The sequence below is a fragment of the Tachypleus tridentatus genome, chromosome 12 (genome assembly GCF_004210375.1).
Source record: "Tachypleus tridentatus isolate NWPU-2018 chromosome 12, ASM421037v1, whole genome shotgun sequence".
In the NCBI taxonomy this organism is placed as follows: Eukaryota; Metazoa; Arthropoda; class Merostomata; order Xiphosura; family Limulidae; genus Tachypleus; species Tachypleus tridentatus.
Genome location: NC_134836.1, coordinates 108,135,338 through 108,153,618, shown reverse-complemented (window position 1 = coordinate 108,153,618; position 18,281 = coordinate 108,135,338). Strand labels below are relative to the sequence as shown.

At 36.0% G+C, this 18,281-nt stretch overlaps 1 protein-coding gene and 1 long non-coding RNA gene across 20 annotated transcripts in view; one reads left to right on the top strand and one right to left on the bottom strand.

Annotated features, from left to right (window-relative positions):
* LOC143234291 (uncharacterized) overlaps positions 1 to 18,281 on the top strand; it is a 68,905-nt gene that overhangs the window by 11,811 nt on the left and 38,813 nt on the right. For both annotated transcript variants that reach the window (XM_076471538.1, XM_076471537.1), the window contains exons 2-4: positions 1,305 to 1,347; positions 2,533 to 2,646; positions 15,723 to 15,946. In XM_076471538.1, the coding sequence (XP_076327653.1) occupies positions 1,305 to 1,347; positions 2,533 to 2,646; positions 15,723 to 15,946 (381 nt within the window). The remainder of the gene's footprint in view (positions 1 to 1,304; positions 1,348 to 2,532; positions 2,647 to 15,722; positions 15,947 to 18,281) is intronic.
* Positions 1 to 18,281, bottom strand: part of LOC143234292 (uncharacterized) — an 82,911-nt gene that overhangs the window by 41,302 nt on the left and 23,328 nt on the right. For 2 of the 18 annotated variants that reach the window (XR_013018585.1, XR_013018597.1), the window contains exon 1: positions 4,071 to 4,207. The exons of the other annotated variants lie outside the window; for them this stretch is intronic. This is a non-coding gene — a long non-coding RNA (uncharacterized LOC143234292). Of the gene's footprint in view, positions 1 to 4,070; positions 4,208 to 18,281 lie in introns of those variants that run through there. 18 annotated transcript variants of the gene reach the window in all.

Genomic DNA, 18,281 nt, shown 5'->3' with positions numbered 1-18,281 from the left:
ATTTTTCTGGGAATAAAAATCTTAGAGTTGATAAAGCATCGTATGTTAAACTGTTTAATAATTTTGTCTGAAGTTAATAAAAAGTGTTTTTCTTAAAGTATTCTTCCACGGTTCAGTGGTTCGTTTTGGAGCTTATAAGATCAGAATTCTGGGTTTAAATTGTGCGGTGGGCATAATGCAGACAGCCCCTTTTCCGGTTTTACGCTGACACTACCAAGGAGACAACTACTTTAAAAAATGTTCTAAAATAAGCTGTAAACCGTAATAAAAAATTAATTCGGAATATCGTTTGATTTATGTACCTGAGGTAAGTTGTTGTTGTTTTGAATTAAGGCCAAAGCTACACAATGGGCTATCTGTGCTCTGCCCACCATGGGTATAGAAACCTGATTTGTAGCGTTGTAAGTCCGCAGACATACCGCTGAGCCACTGGGGGACATCTGAGCTAAGCAAATGTTGTTTATTTAAAAATATATTTATGCTACTTGTTCCCCAGTGGAACAGCGATTAATCTACGGATTTCCGACGCTAAAATCCGGAGCTAGATTCTTCGCGGTAGACACAGCAGATAGCCCAATGTGGTTCTGCTGTAAAACAAACTGACAAACAAACAGCAAAATCTGTATTGTCGTTTACTTTTAGGGCCTGGCATGGCCTAGCGCGATAAGGCGTGCGCTACGTAATCTGAGGGTCGCGAGTTCGCGCCCGAGTCGCGCCAAACATGCTCACCCTCCCAGCCGTGGGGGCGTTATAATGTGACGGTCAATCCCACTATTCGTTGGTAAAAGAGTAGCCCAAGAGTTGGCGGTGGGTGGTGATGACTAGCTGCCTTTCCTCTAGTCTTACACTACTAAATTAGGGACGGCTAGCACAGATAGCCCTCGAGTAGCTTTGTGCGAAATTCCAAAACAAACAATCGTTTACTTTTATTTATTGCGGTCGTACACGAACATAGAACGTGTTTGGTTACAAATTCCTGGAATTAATTCAAAGTAACATAAATTTAAAACATAGAACACAAACTGTATGCTTAAGCAACAAACGAGTCTATATGACAACTGACAAAATAAATAAATATATCACGGCTGCTACTGTTCAGGTAATAAACCTTAATAAATCAGAGTAACTCGTGTAGGTAAAATATTCCAATACAATACCGTCTATACTTGAAGTTTAGATTTTGAACTTTACTTTATTTCATTTATGAAAGACTTGAGTATTTACGTTTAAGAATTTTTCATTTTATAGGATTTCAATTAATTTTAATATAAGCAATTGCATTCTTGTTTTCTTCTTCCTTTAAGGTTGAACGACACTTTTCGTGTAATCGATGAATGTAACAACAAGGTAAGATAATTAAATGAATTAGAAACTTAAAATTCCAATCATTTTCTTCCATAACTCAAATATAAGAGCACGTGTTATAAAATCCAATCTTTTTTCAGCATTTTCTATTTACATAATTGATGTTAAAAAATAATTTTTGCGAATTAATAATTTTTATGGTATATTGGCATTTTTTCTTTCTTTTGCACTGCACAGATTTATGTAAATATTGACACAACGAATATGAAACGTGATACAATGTTAGTATTTGCTCATTTACTGTGTAAAATACGAGATTTGTATTTGATCCAAAAGTGTAAATTAATTTTCCAAATATATGTTTCAAGTTGTTGATTTAGTTTAACTAATGTTTGTAAAAATCCATCAGAAAACTAACGATTTTTGTGGGGAAACAATCTACAATTCTAATGTGTGGTAGACTTGCTTATATAAGTAGTCTAAAAATACATTTAAAGTGAGATGAAATAAAAATACATGAGGAACAGGAGATACATAGTTTGAATGTGTCTTATGTCGTAAAACTTACGCTGTGGGTTTGTTCATAAACACGAATACTTTATCTTAGAAGATGAAATACTGATTAAGCAATTTAAGAAAATATTTGGTGGATTTACATACTGCTTTGAGATAATTTCAAGACTGAATAACTTAAAAAAGATTGTAGAAATATTTGATTAATGTGTCAAAAGGTCAAGTTATTTATTATTTTTTGTAAGATAAAAAAACTATTGTTTTGGGACTAACTTAATATTGATCGATGTATATTAGTTAGCGTTGTATTTCCTTTAAATAACTTAATTTAATTTACGTATATGTTTTTGTGTTTTCGACTAATGCTTCTCAAGTTAGGTTACAGGTCTTGTTTCGTTATAACGTTAGTTTTAATCATAGCAATAACGTACTCGCGTTATATTCTTTCATATATAGAATTATTTTACCTACAGACTTTTCTACATGGTCCCTCACTCGAAAGAAGAAACGTATTGTACAGAAATACGGTACATATTTAAAGTTATCGTTCATACAGACCTATAGAAGAGGTTAAAAACGTATCACTGAAAAGAACAACAATAGAAAACAAAAAATTAGTTGAGAAGTAAATGTGGGACAGCGAGAGGGGGTGAATATTGCGTGAACATATTATTACTATTATCCACTCTGAAATATTAACAAATCTATTTGCAGAAAAGCAAATATCCACATACTTCAAGTCACGTGGCTCGCCCATGCTTTCCAGAAAATGATTGCAATCAACTGACTATGGGACTAATTGGTTGTTTACCAGACAACGTGCAACAGGTACTGTATAAATCATATTGATTCGAACTACGGACAAGAAGATGAAAAAAACAAAAAAACAAATCTACATTAATAAATCGTTATTTGTCAATTTATTATTGTACTAGCATAAGAGCCGGTGGTTGCGAACTCGAAGTCCTGTTACCGAACATGCTCACCCTTTCAGCCGTGGGGGCGTTATAATTATACTGTCAATTACACTATTCGTTGATAAAAGAGTACCTCAAGAGTTGGCTGGTGGTTGTTGTTGACTAGTTGCCTTCCCTCTAGTTTGAACTACTAAATTAGGTCCAGCTAGCGTAGAGAGCCTTCGAGTAACTTTGCGCGAAATTAAAAACGAACCAATGTTAACAAAATGCAGAATATTGTCAAATTAAAGTGAATACAATTAATACACCAAAGCCTCAAATATTCGTACTTTCAAAATTAAAGAAACTCCTTACAAAACATACAAACCTAAAACTATATATCTACGGTACAATGCCCCAGGCTACTACACCAGAAAAAGTTTCTTGGCCTTACGTGTGATACAAAATTAATTTGGCAAAATCACATTAACGAAATTTCAAATAAAACCTGGAGACAAGTGAACCAAGGTCTGTCTGGATATACTACAACACCCAACAACATACTTAAAATATGTGAACAATACGTAAGACCAGTGATCGAATGCACCTGTCAGACATGGACAAATATAGCATCCAAGAAAATAACAACTGAACTGCAAAGGTTACAAAACGCAATACTTATACTGTGCATATAAAGTTCCACGGACAACATAGTCTCGCTTTCTACATAACTATGCAAACATACAACTACAACTTCTCTATGACAGAAGTCTAAAGATATAATTCACCTACTTTAAGAAAAACGTGTATCAAAATGAATTATTTCGAACACTAGATCGCGATATCGTACGTGATAGAAATAAGCCTAAGTACCTCTCACCCGTAAGTTGGTATTATAAGTTCAGTAATCAGACATCTATAGCTAGGCCTACATAATGTATTATTATTGTGGTTTATTTGTTGTCTATTATAAGGGTATTTATATAAATACACATAATATAGGCTACATGATTAAAATACATCGAAATATAAGGGAGTATAAATAGCGAACGGTATATATACCGTTGTGAATGATGAACGTAGTACAAAAACGAAAATGGCTCTCACACGGGTTTTGAGTTTATACCCCGATTTTATGTGAAATCAACACCCTCTTTTGCGTAACGTTTCATAATTGAGCAGTAAAACCTAAACCTAACCGCAGAAGGAGAAAGAGTAAAATTGTATCTGATCCTTCCAGATCCACGTGGATCTATATCCCGATGAACAGTGTCTTAATATGCTTCGGTGCATGAGTAAGGTTTTTTAGGCCTAGTGAAATAACGCTTAACTTTAGACGTTGTAATAATATCTTACCTTCATTTCAGTTATCGGATAAAGTGAATCACCAATAAAGAAGCGTGAAGCGTTACTTTGAAACAGTTATTTAAGTCTATCATTCACTGGTTCTCATAAACAAAAAAACATTATTCAACGGTACTTCAAAATTACAATATCGGCTAACTTTAATGTTAGAAGCTCCACCTATAAACGTAATATGATGGAAAACAGATAAAGGTCGATAAATCAGTGTTTAATACAAAATTAAATAAAATACTTTCTTGTCATTTAGAAGTCATTTTTGTAGGCCTGGTTAGAAAAAAGCGAAACGTGAAATAATAACATAACGTTTGTTTAAACAATAAAGTATTAACTAAACCTATTAGAGATTGAGACGGACGTTAATTCCACTTTATATAACATCATTTATTAAAACTGTATATAATTAATTAAAATTATGCGTAAACATTTAGCAACATCAGTTGTTTGTTGTACAATTCACGGCTACTTGCATCAAATAATAAAATGTGCGTATATATATATATATATAGATACATGTGTACGATTATAAGAAAGGTTCAAGCTTACAGTGTATAAAAGTTATAGGTTAATATCTGATGGATCCATAGGTGAAAAATATTCAAATTAGACATGAACTCTCAGTGTGTGGGATTTAAAAAACAGTTCAAGTAGACTGCTGTACCACTTAGAATATAAACACGAAGTTACAAAACTAACGTGGATTCTGTGAACGTTTTATTAATCCAATGTTATCAAACGTAAAAATTTTTGTGTTTAGGAGAGATGTTACTAGTTTCGTACTTAACGCTTACCCACTCGACTATTTTGAAACGTGACACATATAGCAAGATACATGAGATAAGCCATGGCCTCGTTCAGAGTTTATCTCTAATCCTCAATGCCCCTCGTTGGCTCAGTAGTATGTCGGTGGGCTTATAACTTTAAAAAAATTGTGTTTCGATACCCATGGTGGGCAGAACACAGACATTTCATTGCATAACTTTGCGCTTTACGACAAATGAACAAACTCATCTTTATAATTATGAATTTAGAATAAAATAGAACCCTGAAGTAAAGTTTGTTTTTAAACACCCTGCTTGTCGCTGAGTCAAGCCGGATAGGACCAGGCATGGCCAGATGTTCAAGGCAATTGTTTGTTTGTTTGTTTTGGAATTTCGCGCAAAGCTACAAGAGGGCTATCTGTACTAGCCATCCCTAATTTAGCAGTGTAAAACTGGAGAAAAGGCAACTAGTCATCACCACCCACCGCCAACTCTTGGGCTACTCTTTACCAATGAATAGTTGGTTTGATCGTCACATTATAACGCCCCCACGGCTGAAAGAACGAGCATATTTAGTGTGACGAGAATTTGAATCCACGGCCCTAAGATTGCCAGTCAATCGCCCTAAGGCCCAGCATGGCCAGGTGGGTTAAGGCATTCGACTCGAAATCTGAGGGTCACGGGTTCGAAATCCCGTCGCACCGAACCTACTCGCTCTTTCAGCCGTGGGGTCGTTATAACGTTACTGTCAAACCCACTGTTCGTTGGTAAAAGAGTAGCCCAAGCGTTGTCGTTGGATGGTGATGACTAGCTGTTTTTCCTCTTGTCTTACATGCTAAATTAGGGATGGTTAACGCAGACAGCCATCGTGTAGCTTTGCACGAAATTCAAACCATAAACCGGTTTTGCAGAGACCCACATGTTATCATTGTCAACATTGCAACTAAAAAAACACCACAACTACTATTCTCTTAGTTTTACTGGACGAAAACATTAAGAAATTGATGAATTTTCTGTAACTCCAAGACTTGGACAACGTCAGTTCCGATAACCCGATTTGCCAACAAAATTGTAGTAATGACACCAGAAAATCGCTTAAGTCTTTGGCAGTTTGGCAAGCTCGGGAAGTGAAGGTTGAAATCTCAAATTCACTGCTTTTTTTCTTTAAGTTCGTCATTTATACCTTACATCTCCAAGAAAGCAGTGTGAACGTGGAATTTGATAAAGGTCAAAGAGATGGACCGAGACTTTTAACTTCCTTCACCTAAGCGATTTGATCACAGCAAGTTATTTATTTGAGGAAGGCTCAGCATGGCCAGGTGGTTAAGGCACGCGACTCGTAATCTGAGGGTCGGGGGTTCGAATCACAGTTACGCCAAAAATGCTCGCCCTTCCAGCCGTGGGGGCGTTATAATGTGACGGTCAATCCCACTTTTCGTTGGTAAAAGAGTAGCCCAAGAGTTGGCGGTGGGTGGTGATGACTAGCTGCCTTCCCTCTAGTCTTACACTGCTAAATTATGGACGGCTAGCACAGATAGCCCTCGAGTAGCTTTGTGCGAAATTCCAAAACAAACAAACAAAACAAACAAACTTTCTGTGGAAATCAATGCTGTAAATAAATCTTAATGATACGTCAAGAAAGAGTCAGTTTCCACTAGCCTACTGTGTTCTCTTAACTAAATGTCAAAAGATATTACTTAACGCTAAATCTTCATAACGGACAACTAACAAGTTTCAGGAGTCATGCTACATTTGATAAAACCATTTTCTTCCAAGTAGTTCCACATCTCTTCTCTGGATTATTAATATTCGTCGAAAAGATCAAATAGATTATTAAGGAAATTTCCTAACAACACAACTACTACCAAAAAATTTACAGGCGATTAGATAAAAATAGTATTAAAAACTCAGTATACGAGGGATGTTCAAAAAATACGCGGACTGTTTGAATTGCGCGGCTCCAGTTGGTTCCACGGAAATCCGTTTGGTGTCGCTAGGTTCACACAGATCAGCTCATTACGTCGCCATTTCCCGATTGCAGATATCTTCATTTGTGTATTAGCTACGCGGTTTTAAGTGAAGTGCGAGTTTTTCGTTTGGCGGATTTCAGAATGAATGACCTGAAGGAGCAACGACTTGCTGTGAAATTTTGTCTTAAACTTGGAAAATCTGCGACTGAAACTTTTGCTATGCTTAACACGGCTTACGGTGATGTTGCTATGAAGCGTACGGCATGTTTCAAGTGGCATGAACGTTTTAAGGATGGTCGACAGTCCATTGAAGATGATGAGCGTCCTGGCCGTCCTTCCACGTCAACTGACGACCCACACGTCGACAAAATCAACACCCTGGTGCGGGCAAATCGACGTCTGACTGTCAGGGAGCTTGCTGAAGAGTGTGGGATATCAGTTGGATCTTGTTACGAGATTTTGACCGAAAAAATTGAAGATGCACCGCGTTGCTGCGAAATTCAGCCCTCAGAACTCGTGAGTGTTTGGCCAAACACTCGATCACTGTTCTTCCCCACCCCGCTACTCACCTGACCTTGCTCCTCGCGATTTTTTCTTGTTCCCCAAACTCAAAAGACCCTTGAAAGGAAGAAGATTTGAGACGATTCCCGAGATTAAGGCAAATGCGACGAAGGAGCTGGAGGACATTAGAAAAGAAGCGTACCAGGACTGTTTCAACAAGTGGAAACACCGTTGGGATAAGTGTGTGCGTTGGTGAGGAGAGTACTTTGAAGGGGTCCCAGACCTGTAACTTCTAAATAAAGTACATTTTCTTTTATGACATCAGTCCGCGTATTTTTTGAACAGCCCTCGTAGAAGACAAATCATCTAACTTATTTTTTGGGGGCAAACGTTAACGTGTGGTAATACTGATCATGAAACACAAACAAAAGAATAAATTAGCTACATTTTAGAACAATCTTTTAAATTTCTATTGTTCAGCAGAAGGAATGTTTGTTTGTTTTGTTTTGAATTTTACGCAAAGCTACACGAGGGCTATTTGCGCTAGCAGTTGTTAAGTTAGCAGTGTAAGACTAGAGGGAAGGCAGTTTGTCATCACCTACCTCGAACTCTTGGGTTGCTCTTTTACCTACAAATAGTGTGATTCGTCGCACATTATAACTCCCCCCACGACTGAAAGGGCGAGTATATTTGGCGTGACGGGAATTCGAACCCGGGACCCTCAAATTACGAGTCGTGCGCCTAACCACCTGGCTATGCTGGGCAGCACAAGGAACACTAGCTCAATGGAAATCGGCTTGACAACTTAGCTGTAACTTTGTAGTAACGGCATAATTTTCCAGTTTTATATTTTACTGTAACCGTCGAGGATAATGTTAAAAAGTTATCTAAAAGGCAGATTGAACCCTTTCATCCAGAAGCATCCAGTCTCGTCATTATTTATTGAAATCACGAATTTAGGAAAAGAAGTCTGAAAAATATGCGAAACAATAGCATTGTGATGATAATTATGAGGTATAGCAGAATAACTGTGTCAGAAAATAGAACATGATGGGTTATTAAAACTGATAGAGAATCGACAAAGTTATAAAAATAAATAATATAAAACACGTAAGAAGGGCCGGAAGAAGATGCTATTTAAAATTTCGATATTAGGTCTTTAGATATTACCTGCCCCCCGCTAGTACAGCGGTATGTCTCCGGATTTACAACGCTAAAATCAGGGGTTCGATTCCCCTCGGTGGGCTGAGTAGATAGCCCTTTGTGGCTTTGCTATATGAAAAACACAAACACACAGATATTAAGTAAAACTACGCAATCCAAAACCACATAAAGCTGAGATTTCATTTTACTTAATAGGAACTTGCAGTCTCTGAAACAGTTTTTTTTTTCAGTCTCAAAGTTGAAATAAGAAACAATCTCGCAAACACAGACATTTTTTGTAGAATACACCCTTATCTACCAATAATTAATTTTCAAGTTGTGACACATATGAGTTATTTCCTAACATTCTAGAAAATGATTCCGAACAGGCTTGGCGTTAACGCCAAAAAATTCCGGTTTATGCACTCGCACAGCATAAATAGCTGTGATGAAAGCCTACAAATATATAACCGTATAAGTTAGTATTTGGTGAACAAGTCATTTTGCTCTCTTTACAGTCAGACATCAGTATAGTTTAGTTTGTTTTGAATTTCGCACAAAGCTACACGAGGGCTATCTCTGCTAGCCATCCCTAATTTAGCAGTTTAAGACTAGAGGGAAGGCAACTAGTTATCACCACCCACCGCCAACTCTTGGGCTACTCTTTTACCAACGAATAGTGGGATTGACCGTCACATTATAACGCCCCCAGGGCTGAAGGGGCGAGCATGTTTGGTGTGACGGGGATTCGAACCCTCGTCTTGTGTCTGAAACACTATTCATGATATCATTCTGTAGTTTTAAATTGTGCCGATGAAATATATTTTTCGTTAACTTACCATCATATTATTTTAAGTTGTTATTTAACTACGAAAATAAAAGTTATGCTTAGAGGGTTTGGCGTTTATTAAATAAATATAATTTTTAATATTCCAAAAACATTTATTTTTGCGAAAAACCCATCTTTCAATTCCTGGGTCATGACAGTTTTTTTGTTTGTCTTTTAATTGTTTTATATCATTATTTTAAGATACTGATTAAACACATTCTCAGAACCTATATGACTTAGCAACGCTATTGGTTAGAGCGCTATGGATGGCGGGATCGAAATTCTTCTCTGAACTTGCTTGCCCATTAAGCTTTGTGGACTTACTACTGTGGCAGTGGATTCCACTGTTCGTTGGTATAGAGTAGTTTAATAGTTCCCAAAGGGGGGGTGTTGACTAGCTGCCTTCCTTCTAGTCTATCACGTTGAAATTACATAAAACTTGCGTAGATAACCTTCGAGTAGCTTAACAAGAACTTCAACAAACAACTAAAACAGAACCTACGTTTATGTTCGAAAAGAAAAATGTAACTAATAATATCTCTAAATTCCGTATGTTTTATTTTCTTTCTGTGAGATCAGAGATCTGAAAGAAAGATTCTGAATGATATAGCTACAAGTTACCGTTATATTTCGTGATCCTGTATTGCTTCTATGCTTCGCCATCTTATTTTTGCAAGAAATCTTGTAGACTTTAGATAAAAGAATAAAACTTGTAGGCTGTAGATAAAAGAATAGTTTTACTCGGATGAGAAGTTACGAAATTCTAAAACGGGAGACGGATCAAAGGATCGTGGGATACCGCATAAACCAATAAAAAAGAATTTAGGACTGTTGTGAAAAATTTAATAAATATAAATTCCGTATATTTTTTAATCTTCGTGATTATGAAAAATTTTCAAAAGGTTTTTCTTTTTTAATTTTGTGCAAAACTACACGAGGGCTCTCTGCGCTAGCCGTCCCTAATTTAACAGTGTAAGACCAGAGGGAAGGCAACTAGTCATCACCACCTACACAAAGCTAACTCTTGGGCTACTCTTTTACTAACGATTAGTGGGATTGACTGTAACATTATAACGCCCCTACGGCTGAAAGAGTAAGCCTGTTTGATGCGACTGGGATTCGAACTCGCGACCCTCAGATTAAGAGTCGAGTGCCTTAACCACCTGGCCATGCCGAGCTCTTTTCCAAAAAGAAATAACTCGAGAGGTTATTGAAAACAGAACGTAACGACTACACAAAATAAACTCACAAAATGTTTTTATGTAAACAAATATGGCTATTTATTTTTATTATAATTTTGTGATAGTAGTTTCAATTTCGTGGCGTGGGTTGGCAATATCGGACAGTAAAACCAGTTTTCAAAGAAACAAACCAACCCTCAGTGACACAACGATATGTGTGCGGAATTACAAAGCTAGAAATCGAGTTTCGATATTCGTGGTGGGCAGAGCACAGATAGTCGATTGTGTAGCTTTGTGCTTAATTGCAAAGAAAAAACCAGGATATTTTTTGAAATGAAAATAGCAAAAGTTGTTTATGCTATTTGCAGCGTTTTGAATTTTCTGTGGAAGGTTGTTTTAAAAATAAATTCTTGAAGGGAATGAATTATTAAAAAATAACGACTTGAAATAAAATCACCTCAAAGTGATTTGATGCTTATTATTATAAAAGGTATCACATATTTTGTTGTTTAAATCATTTAAATTTATTTGCTTTGTTGTAATGTACAAACATACACAATGGCTTATCTGCTCTGGATCCACCGCGAGTATCGAAACCTAGTTTTTTAGCCTGATAAACCATTAAGCGTTTAAGAATTAATTTTTTTTTTTGTTTTATGAACTTCGCACAAAGCTACACGAGGGCTATCTGAGCTAGCCATCTCTAGTTTAGCAGTGTAAGAGTAGAGGAAAAGCAGCTAGTCATCACCACCCACCGTCACTTTTTGGGCTACTCTTTTACCAACGAATAATGGGATTGATCGTTACATTATAACACCCTCATAGCTAAAAAGGCAAGCATATTTGGTGTGACTGGAAATCAAAACCGTCCCCTTAGATTACGAGTAGAGCGCCCTAACCACCTGGCCATGCTCAGCCCTTAAGAATTAATATAATTTATTTTTCTACTGATAAGATTCTCACCTAACTTGGATTTTTGTTGTTGTTACATTTGTGTTTTTTTAAAATATATATATATATTATCATTATATATATTTTCATCTCAAAAGACATTTTTATTTATCAGATGATCTGTCTCTTGACACCTATAGCTCATCTCAAATGAATAGAAATTTATCGTGTTTTTATCATAGAAAGAAACTAAATGAATGAGGCAAAAGGACATCGTATTATTAAGTGTCTATAGGACAGTTGGTGTTTGATATTTTGATAATTAAAACACGCGAAAGATATTGGCAGTATGATTGCAGCAGAGTCAATAGAATACGTGGTTTGTTGCATCATATATCAGTGCATGGAAACAAGACAAGTAGAACAATTTTGGTTCCAAACCGTACACAAAAGTGAAGTGACCTGCAAAGGCATTATACATACTAACCGATTTCCCTGGGAGCTAGTGCATTAGATGTGCGTGTGACGTGTCATAATGTCATACCTGCACCTCGAGAATGAACAAAACGTTCTCCGTGACGGGAAACGGAAACAAGAGGGGAAAATTGCGACCCCCATTGCGAATCTATATTGACACAGGATTAAAATTTTTTGAAGTTGGGGGTTGCATATTACGCAATAAAATTTTTTCCAGTATCATATAAGCAAGAGTTTCATTATAGTATGATATATGAAAACTAGACATACGCCACTAATGAGTACTAATGTACTTAACACTATTACGCTCATATATGATAAGCGTGGGTTTTATGCATATGTTTTCGTTTTATCTATAACCAAACTGTTATAGTATTTATGGGTTTTAAAATGTTATAACATGAAGTATGATTACCACAGACATGTTTTATGAGTGGACAGAATGTATTGATCACAGTAATATCTGCTAGAACTTAAATACACACGTAATTGTTTTGCTACATTGATTTTCATGTTTAGGCTTATGGATATATATAATATTTAAATTTGTGATAGCCCTATAAAAATAAAACTGGAACACACATATAGGATATTGGAAAATTTTAATACTAGAGTAAGTTACAACAGATACACAAGCTCTTTAGCTATAATTCTTTAAGTCTAAATTTTTAAAAAAATAATTGTTTGTTTTTGAATTTCGCACAAAGCTACTCGAGGGCTATCTGTGCTAGCCATCCGTAATTTAGCAGCATAAGACTCTTGGGCTACTCTTTTACCAACGAATAGTGGGATTGACCCTAGCGTTATAACACCCCCACGGCTGAAAGGGCGAGCATGTTTAGCGCAACGGGGGTGCGAACCCGCGACCCTCAGATTACGAGTCGCACGCCTTAACACGCTTGGCCATGCCGAGCCAAAAGAAAAATAATTAAGAGACAGACAGTTTTTATTACAAGTGTAATTATTTAATAACTTAAATCCATCATGTTGGATTACAATAAAGTACATGTAAGAGGATCCTGTTTCAGGTAATTAATACTAAGGTATCTTACATAAAAGTACAGTCTCTACAGTACTGTCCGGTTTGAAAATATGCCGGTTTATTGGTAGTGGCGCTTCATTACAACTACCATAAAGAAGCGACATTTGGAGACTGTTTACGTTGAGGTGTGTGCGATTTATGTAAATGATATTCACAGCTTATGTTCACAGAATCTTTAGCGTGAGTTTCAAAGATGGGAGGCTAGAATGTATGTTAAAATGAGTTGAAGAGTTTAATTATGTCGAACAGAGGTTTACTGGAGGGCCTGACTGTACACATTCAGAAACAAATGTTGATAAATTTGTTAACGCATTGCCCATAACAAATATGTTTTTTTTTACAAAATATTAATAGATTACAAAGGATAATGTGGTAGGTTTCCTGTTGTAGACCCGCAAATCCAACCATATCGACAAACCCACATACCTTGTTCATTTAATTGCACATTGAACTTGTAAACATATCACAAAACTCGAATTACGCACATCATCTTAACATATCGACTTTCACTAGTTTTCTATTATAGGAAGGATAAATGTGCTGTACTAATAATAAAATTATTAAAATTCGTGTTTATGTTGTTACGATTTTGTGCCTGTAAATCTACACTATTCATATACAACTAAACAGGTTCTGACCTTGCTTATGGCTCGTCTATCTGTAATGACGTAAGATAGATCTTGTCTCATTAGAGTATATACCGATTTAAAGCTTTCAGTGATACCCGAAGTGTAGTTAGTAAATTCAAGGTCACTGAGGTGTAAGTTAATTTCGACGGTACCTAAACAATCATTACCCTGAGTGAATTTCCTCTACCAATTTCACACCACTGTTATTGAAGTGAAATGGACACTTCACCTAATTTGTTTCCCTGGGTCTGTTGAGGACACATCAAAGTACGTTTAAGTTTCTATTTTCAATGAATATAATTAAAACCATGCCTCAGTTTGCGGCCGTATTATTTTTAAGGGTAAAGCAGGATTTATAAAGCGTTAGTTAGACGCTGGTCTCAATTAGTATCTGTCCTGAAACGTTGAACCAAGATCGTGTTCAACGCACTTTAAGGTTTGATAAAAAAACCAACTAAAGTCGTTGAGGATACTTCACATTACTATGTGGTTATCCATGAGTTACATTACATATTTGTTTATGTGGTAATATACAAGATTTAAAAACAGAGAAAAGAAATACAGTTGGAGGTGAAAACTTAAAACAATTTTAGAGACGAAAAAATGTTTGAAATTATTGGAACGTTTGAAGAAAAATAAGATAAAAAGACGTTAAAATGTAAAATACGTGAGAAAGATACTGAGAAATGTGGGGAAATGATCTGAAAAGGAACAGACAATAAAGACTGTTAAGAATACGAGCAAAGGCTACAAAGAGTCTTTGTCTGTTTGTTTCTTCTTTACATTCGCGCAAAGCTACAAGATGGCTATCTGCGCTAGTCGTCCGTAATTCAATAGTGTAAGACTAGAGGAAAAGCAGTTAGTCATCACCACCCACCGCCAACTCTTGGGCTACTCTTTTACCAACGAATAGTGGGACTGACCGTCACTTTACATCGACCCCACAGCTGAAAGGGTACAACGTGGATTCAAACTCACGACCTTCAGATTACGAGAAGAGCGCCTTAACCACCTGGTCATGCCGGGTCTACAAAGAGTTAATCGTTGAGTTTATATTAATGTGCACTGTTAATACTTACTATGCTTAGCAATTTAAACAACAGAGTTGTCAACAATACACAATAATTAAATGGTAATCACAGTAACAATTACAACTTCTGGTAAACAGGGGGTAACTTTGACACTAGTCTTTTAAATCGAACTAAAAGAAAGCAAAATTACGGTGATTACAATAGTAACCACTCTATCTCAGTTACTGTTCTAGCAAATCTTCTTTGATCTCTGTCCAACGGTTCAATGTCTTTCTTAAGGTAAAGAATCAAATACTGAACACAATACTCCAAACTTGACCCTAATCAGTGACCTGTACAATGAAATGATAACCTTTTTAGGCCTGTATTCAATATTTCTCTAGATGCAACTTAAATTCTATTTACCCTACCATTAGCAACACCATTAGATTGTTAGAGCACTCGACTCATAATCTGAAGATCGCTGGTTCGAATCCCGTAACATCAAATATGATCTTCCTTTTAGCCATGAGGTGTTATAAGTGACGGTTAATCCCACTATTCGTTGGTAAAAGAGTATCCCAAGAGTTGGCGATGAGTAGTGAAGAATAGCAAACTTCTTTCTAGTCTGTAACTACTAAATTACAAACGGCTAGCGCAGGTAGCCCTCGTGTAGATGTGGGAAGTTAAAAAAAATCACAAATGAACAAAAATAACAAACAAACAGATTGTAATGACCTACAAGCATTACTCTCCATTAATTACAATTAAAAGTCACTGCCATTTATTTTCGCTCGTTGGTGATTTAAATAAGTTTTGGAACTTTCTGTATTGTGTTTCTTTTAGAACAAAGCCACATTGGGCCAGCTGCAGTGTTAACCGAGGATAATTAAACCGTAGACTTACAATTTTTACCACTAGGGGATTTCTTTATTGTGAATGGTTATTTTGTTTAGGGCGAATTTTAAGCTATTAAGCGCATCTCTAGATATCCCATCATTTTTCCTGTTTTAATAACTCTTTGCGGCTTACTTTCTGTTTTGCTTTATATCAACTATATAGTTAACTAGTGAGTAAGTTTCGTGTTTATATAGGAAAAGTGATAAACTCCCTTCCTGTAAACTGAACTAATGAAAATTTCTGTGACGTATTAAGACGATACCAAACAAGAAACTTGTTGATTGCAAATATCAATTTTTTTTTCCTAAACAGGCAATAAAAAGCTTCTCCATTCGTCCTGGAAAACAGCACATTACTTTCGCCTTTCCATTCATGGAAGACACAATCCAAAACTTCTGTGAAGGAAACAGAATTTCAGAAGTAGGTGGCGTTCCGGAAAAACCGCGGTACATCACTTCCGGTTTTTTCTTTGATCAAGGATTGGAAATCATTCAGGGATTTCAGACTTACGTGACTCTTGTCCCTTATGTCAACAGGTAAGGTTTAATATTTAAAAAAATCTATTGTCTTCTAATTTTTATAACTTTCCTGCGTCAGAAACAATGAGCCAGGAAAAGTTCGACATGTAATCCATTGTAATTTATTTGGCAGTATCTCAACATGCTTAAATGTATTACTAAAAGTCATTGCTGCTACTTATAAGGAAGTTTGGTTCCACTAATTAATAAGAACCTCATGACTTCGTCTTATTACCTCAATGAAATCTGTCATTTAGGCTTAACCATTTTCTACTTCAGCAACTGTATCTTTAGTTAATATCAAATAATATTTCCATAATAATTTGCAATTTCTAGTTTTTTAGGGGCGACATTTAATTTTCCCCGAGACTTGCTATACTTAGTTTTATGAAACTCTGACATAATATTTCATAGAAATGTAAAACTAAAGACAGGGGCTTTGATTCTGGATCAACCGTTATTTGCAATGCTACAACACATATTTATCGTGGTTTATTCGTGATTTAGTTACGATATTTTATGTAACGTAAATGTTTAAGGGAGATGAGGAAGATCGAGATAGGCTAAGATAAGATAAGATAAGCCGTGGGCTGGAGGTCAAATGGAAGAAGACAGAAAAATCCTTGCTGTGCAGCAGTAGAAGGGATTATTTGATAGGTTGTTTAGACAGAATATTCACAATGAAACTCAGTTGAATGGGCGGCGACTGCATGTTGTAGAAACACAAGTGCAGAGGACGACGTTTCGAAAGTCTTCCGCCTTTCGTCTTGAAAGGTGTCTGTCTTGTCTTATGTACATTCTTGGGCCTTTGTTCTGTCCAGGTCTTTATCAAATTCCCCTCTCTCTTGATGAAACTCAGTTGAAAAAAGTCTTCTACTGTTGAACCATATCAATGAAACCTATTTGTTTTCTTTTCAATTCTTTATAATTTTTAATAAGGCATCTGTATAAGGTTTTTCTCTCTCTGTGTATAAGACCATATGCTTTTCAGGTAAAATATCATAGTTTATAAGACACTTAAGTGTAATACAGGGTGTTCATGGCTCTGACTAATTCCTTAACTGAAAACAAATGCTGGTTGTATGTGTCTGTGATTTGAGTACCACGGTACTTCGTCAAATCTATGGGACGAGATCCCCAATGGTTCAACGGTTAGTCGTTGGTGTTGTTTATAATTACGTACAACGCTACACAATGAGCTATCTGTGCTCTGATCATGACGGGTATCGAAAACCGGATTCTAGGGTTGTAAATCCGCAGATATTCCGCTGTGTCACCTGGGGGAGCAACGATCAGTCTGTGGGTTATAATGCGGGTTATAACGGTACAAAATCGACAACAAAGAGACTATTCTATAGCTTCGTGTTTACGTAACACAAATAAATTACACGACAGATATTTTATTCTGAAAATAAAGGGCAAATTGGATTTTAGCTTAAGGAGTTTATTGGACACTAATGCTCGTATCTGAAACGACCGAACCTGAATGTTAATGCTATATAATACAGAGCGTATCGTCGTGCTGGTATTTTGAATCGAAGTTCATAAAGCAACATTAATGTCTCTCATATTTTTATTTAAAACTTTACATCACTGTTGATTTTACTTAATACGTTTCTATGGTAACGTGTATAGAAAGATTTAAGTAAAATATAGAAGATTAAATAAATGAAAACTAGCAATTACGCTGTTAATTTAAAACAGATTGTGGTAAAGTAAACTGATATCGAATTACTTTTACTCAGTTGTGCTCATGCGCACTAGCAGCAGGTATTTAATGAACAACACAGAGCAGAATAAAACTGACGCTACATGACAATTTACTGTAAAACTAGGAGGTGACCAATCACATCAGGTTTTACAAAACTGAATCATTTCTCATACAGAAATTTCGATTAATGTCAGTTTTTAAATATGAAAGAAATTCATACTCTAGCATTTTATCTTTTCATGAAAAATGCACACAACATTTACTTTCTTTTTACGTAAAACAACACCATATCACGAAATATATATATATATATACACACCATGCCTCTTTCTCCCATTGGTTTAGCGATAAGTGTGTGGGTTCACACTGCAAAAAACCTCGTTTCGATACTTGTAATAGGCAAAGCACAAATAGCCAAGTGTGTGGTATTGCGCTTAACAACAAACGAACAAAACATTTATCATGTATTACCGATATTAAAGACGCTAGAAAAAAAACAGATTTCATGCTTATTTGTCTACTTATCACTTTAAAACTCTAATTTCATATTATTTTGTTCCTGTAAACAAATAGAATATTTATTAATGGTAATAAAAAGTTTGTTTCTTTTTTTCTTAATTTCGCACAGAGATACGTGAGGGC